The 4885-nt window shown below is 43.6% G+C and overlaps 1 protein-coding gene across 1 annotated transcript; it reads left to right on the forward strand.

The window, feature by feature from the left end:
- The first annotated feature begins 1088 nt into the window (after positions 1–1088).
- LOC143641158 (olfactory receptor 2L13-like) lies at positions 1089–2027 on the forward strand. The gene has a single exon (XM_077108529.1). The coding sequence runs from the start codon at positions 1089–1091 to the stop codon at positions 2025–2027; it is 939 nt and encodes a 312-aa protein (XP_076964644.1).
- The last annotated feature ends 2858 nt before the right edge of the window (positions 2028–4885 follow it).

The raw sequence follows: 4885 nt of genomic DNA on the forward strand, positions 1-4885 counted from the left end.
GAGAAGATGTGGAGGAAAAGAAACACTTTTACACTGTTGACATTATAAATTAGTTAACCATAATGAAAATCAGTATTGACATTTCTCAAGACTAGACATGGAACGACCCATTTGACTCAGCCCTGGCACTGTTCAGTATTTAAATGGAAGAACTAAATTCAACATATGATAGTGATACATGCATACCCATGGTTATGGCAGCATGATTCACAATATGCAAGCTATAGAACCAATGATGGTGTCCATCCATGGATGGATGATTTTAAAAAAATATGGTGGAGCTGGGGATGTGGCTCAAGCAGTAGCATGCTCACCTGGCATGCATGGGGTGCTGGGTTCGATCCTCAGCATCACATAAAAACAAAATAAAGATGTTGTGTCCACTGAAAACTAAAAAAATAGTATTAAAAATCAATCTCTCTCTCTCTCTCTCTCTCTCTCTCTCTCTCTCTCTCTCTCTCTCTCTCTCTTCTCTTAAAACAAAGAAAATATGGTACACACACAAGATGTATTTTTATTTAGCTAGGAAGAATAAATAACTTATGCCAATTGAAGGAAAATAGATGAAACAGGAATCCACTATGTTAAGTGAAAGGAGGAGAACTGAGAAGTTAAAAATCATGTTTTCATTCCCATGTGGAAGCCAGAGAAGAAAAAAAATCCAGAGGAAAAGGAATTCCATGAAAACAACAGGAAGATCAGAAGAGGAAAGGGATTGGGGGGTAAAGGCAGACAGAAAAGAGGGAAATACTAGGGAGTGATGTCAGCCATATTACATGGCTATATTATCTACATATATAATATGTTACTACAAATACAATCATTATGTACAAGTATAATGTACCAATTAAAAATGGAAAAAGATACAAAAAAATGAGCTACTACTACACATTAGTTATCTGAATTACACAGATACTTTTATTTAAAAGTCCAATGAGCAAAGCTGTGATGTTTTAGGATTACCAATTCATTCTAAACAAACAGTAGTAAATATAATTTCTTTTATTCTCCTCTTATTTTGTCATGTTCATTGCTTAATTTTTGTTTTTATTTTCATTTCACAAAAAAAGTTAAAGCAGTGCATTTTCATGGAGAAATGGAATGAAACATCAAATGATTTTACTTTGTTGGGGTTGTTTCCTCAAAACCAAACTGGCCTACTTCTCTTGCTCCTGGTCATCTTTGTGTTTGTTCTCGCCTGTTTGGGGAACTCAGGAATGACTGCCCTCATCTTCTTGGACCCACGGCTCCACACCCCCATGTACTTTCTCCTCAGCCAGCTCTCCCTCATGGACCTGATGTACATTTCCTCCACGGTCCCCAAGATGGCCATCAACTTCCTCTCTGGCCAGAAGAGCATCTCCTTCCTGGGCTGTGGTGTGCAAAGCTTCTTCTTCCTGACCATGGCTGGCTCAGAAGGTTTAATCCTGGCCTCCATGGCCTATGACCGCTTTGTGGCCATTTGCAACCCCCTCCACTACCCCATCCGCATGAGTAAGAGGTTGTGTGGGAAGATGATCCTGGGGTCCTGGACACTGGGCTCCATCAACTCCCTGGCACATACTGTCTATGCCCTTCATCTTCCTTATTGCAGGTCCAGGGCCATCAATCATTTCTTCTGTGATGTGCCTGCCATGTTGCCACTGGCCTGTGTAGATACCTGGGTCTATGAGTACATGGTGTTTGTGAGCACAAGCCTGTTTCTCCTTGTTCCTTTCCTTGGCATCAATGCCTCCTATGGACGGGTCCTTTTTGCTGTCTTCCACATGCGCTCAAAAGAGGGAAGAAAAAAGGCCTTCACCACATGCTCAGCACATTTAACTGTGGTGACATTTTACTACACACCTTTTGTCTACACTTACCTCCGTCCCAGGAGTCTCCGCTCCCCAGCAGAGGATAAGATCCTTGCAGTCTTCTACACCATCCTCACCCCCATGCTCAATCCCATCATCTACAGCCTAAGAAACAAAGAGGTGCTGGGGGCCATGAGAAAAGTGTGTGGGATGCTCTCCCTCAGGAAGAAGTGAGCATGGTTGTCCCTGCTTCTCTGCATGGCTTCTCTCCATACAGACTGAAAAAAATCAAGAGCACTGCTGACCTATAGATGTATAATGTAATCGACATCTATAATTAGATTTCTAGTGACACTTTTGTCAGTAAAATTAATTTAACTAATATATTGATCAATATAAACAAACATAATAATAATTAATGACTTTAATGGAAAACATTAAATTAACAATGGGGATATTAATCACATTTTATTTTGTGCCATTATAAGTTATCATATACCTTATATGTTCTTCTAAAGTAATAATGTTCATACTGATGTTGATATGTAATCACATCTAAATGCTTTGAATGAAATTCTATTGTTTGTATACTTTGTTTTTCTCCTATTTTGTCAATTATGTGTCTAATTCTTACTTATAGCCCCCAAGCCCTAGCAACTTGGACTATAAACCCTTCAAGTGTCCCACAAACACATGGGGCCAGTGTCTACAAAATTACAGGACTTCTGGGAGAATCAAATTCCTCTCCGTCAGAGAAGTTGATGGGATCAGATGTATTAACACCTCACCATCCATAATCACATCCCTGAGACAAACTAGTTTTTCAAGTTCAGGCCATTCCCTAACAGGTGGCCTGGACCCTCCCTTATCACAGAAGCTATCACAACTCAGTTACCCTGGCAACCAAACAAAAATATCACCAAAAAAGATAATTTGCTGATGTCTTGAAAGGGTGCTAAAACAAGTAAGTTGGCAGAAAACTGAGGAACATTCAGGGACCCAATGTCCTCAGTGAGCACCACCCCATCTCTGGAGGAGGTCCATGCACTTCCTGTGCTGTCAGTAAAAAGTCAGAAGGTGGACTTGGGCAGAACTGTGGAAATTTCCCTGGTACTTCCAGTAAAACTGGAAGGCAGAAAGGCATGTTGTCTCACTCCTATCTGAGAGAACCATCTCTCTTCCTTGAGACTGTCCCTTTTCTCTTCTCTATCCCTTATAATAAAACCATAACTGTTACTTTGAGAACCTTGCCTAAAATCTTTCAGACTTGATGGCAAAAATTGGGGCTTGAAGGGGGCTTCCTAGGGCCCCAGTTTCCCTGATGATTCCTGCTCTGAAACACTTAAGAGTTAGGCAAACCACGATGGTTACCTGCCTGGTCCTGGCCTGCCTTGGTGGTCTCACTGAATTTCTTCCCCACCCGAATCTTGTCTAGAGGACAGGCTGATGGAGGCCAGAGTCCCTCTTCAGGGGCTGATGAATTTGCTGGCAGAGTGACCACCAGACCACCTCAGATTTCATCAATATAACCCACATGAATATTTCCCCTTTCAGAGGTCTGCCCACTCATGTCTTTTACCCTACTTTGATTGGGAAAAGGGGAAAGAGGGCACATAGGGACAGGAAAGATGGTGGATGGACATTAATAACCAAGGTACATGTATGACTGTACATATGGTGCGACGCTACATTGTGTACAATCAGAGAAAGGAGAAGTTGTGCTGCACTTGGGTACAATGAATCAAATGCATTCTGCTGTCATATGCCTACATTAAAAAAAAATAATTTAAAAAATCACCACCCCATTTTTGGGGGGGGGGGGGTTCACTTGGGAGTTTATCTCTGCTTACCCTCTTCTTGGCAAAAATAAAAGTCTCCTTGGCTGCTCATTTGGCACTTGGTCTTGTTTTGGCTTCCAAAATTGCAAGAGGGGAAAATGACCTTTGAGGTCCGAAACTGGTGATGCTTTGTTCTTTCAGGAGCATATTGGAAAGCAGGAAGTTTGGACATCCCCAGCTGCCTGGGGATAAAGAGCATGGAGTCTACTCAGATCACCACTGAGATCTTTCTAAACCAAGGAGGGTTTCCAGGAGTCCAGGGATCTCTGCCCCATTCCCAGGAACCTCGCCCTGGACTGGCTCAGCTCCAGCAGGACTCCTGGTTTCATTTTGGGGAGGGTCTCACAGGAAACCGCCTGTACCTCACTCTCAGCCTAGCCACACCCTTAGTCATTTAAACAGGGGACTTACATATTTACACCTGTGTTCCCTGAAGCCCAAGAAGCCCATCCAGAGAGCTCTGATTTGCTTCCACTTAAACTCACAATGGCGCTGGTACCTTGTGGTGTGAAGAGGAGGAAATGAGAAGAGGGCTGGGACAGGAATAGACCAAGGAGGTCTGGGAAGGCACAGGGATGGGAAGGGCTGTGGTGGCAGAGGAGCCTGTGCCATATTCTCACACCTCATTTCCCTGGTCTTGTGATGTTGTCTTCACTCTTCCCCAGAGGTGTCTGCCCTTAGGGCAAAGGTGACCTGCCCCTAGGTCCTCAAACTGTGAACTGAGTCCCAGGAGTGAATGTCACCTGGGGGATGAAAGAAGTGCAGACCCTCATCCCTCCCAGGACCCCCTGAATCAGAGTGTGCCTCCCAGCTGTGAGGGGATCTGTGTGCACAGGAAGTGGAGGAGTCCTGGGGAGATTCTCTACCTGTCAAAGACTGAAAGACTTTTTCACTTTGAAAGTTTGCTGTGCAGTAGGAACCTCAGGGATTGGAATCAGAGAGGCCTTGGGTAAATCCTGGTTCTCCTCTCCTGAACAAATTTCCTGATGCAACCTCCAAATCTCAAGCACCAAGTGGGTACAGTGGGAAGGATGCCAGTCACACAGGCCTCTCAAAATGACAGAGGTGAGGTGAACTGGGAGCTCTGGAATCCTGGCAAACACCAACTGCCTGGAAAACCCCTCTGAACTCAGCATTTGATGCCATCCAGAAAGAGACAGTGGTTCACACCTAGAGTCCTGATAGATCTCAGAGATTCTAGATAAAATGCTGAGAGCACTACTATGAACTAAAAACACACAACATAAGCAGGAC

Source organism: Callospermophilus lateralis, unplaced genomic scaffold, assembly GCF_048772815.1.
Source record: "Callospermophilus lateralis isolate mCalLat2 unplaced genomic scaffold, mCalLat2.hap1 Scaffold_8674, whole genome shotgun sequence".
In the NCBI taxonomy this organism is placed as follows: Eukaryota; Metazoa; Chordata; class Mammalia; order Rodentia; family Sciuridae; genus Callospermophilus; species Callospermophilus lateralis.

Bases quoted from the DNA above. Each gene is read 5' to 3' on its own strand.
- LOC143641158 (XM_077108529.1), top strand. From the start codon at position 1,089: ATGGAGAAATGGAATGAAACATCAAATGATTTTACTTTGTTGGGGTTG.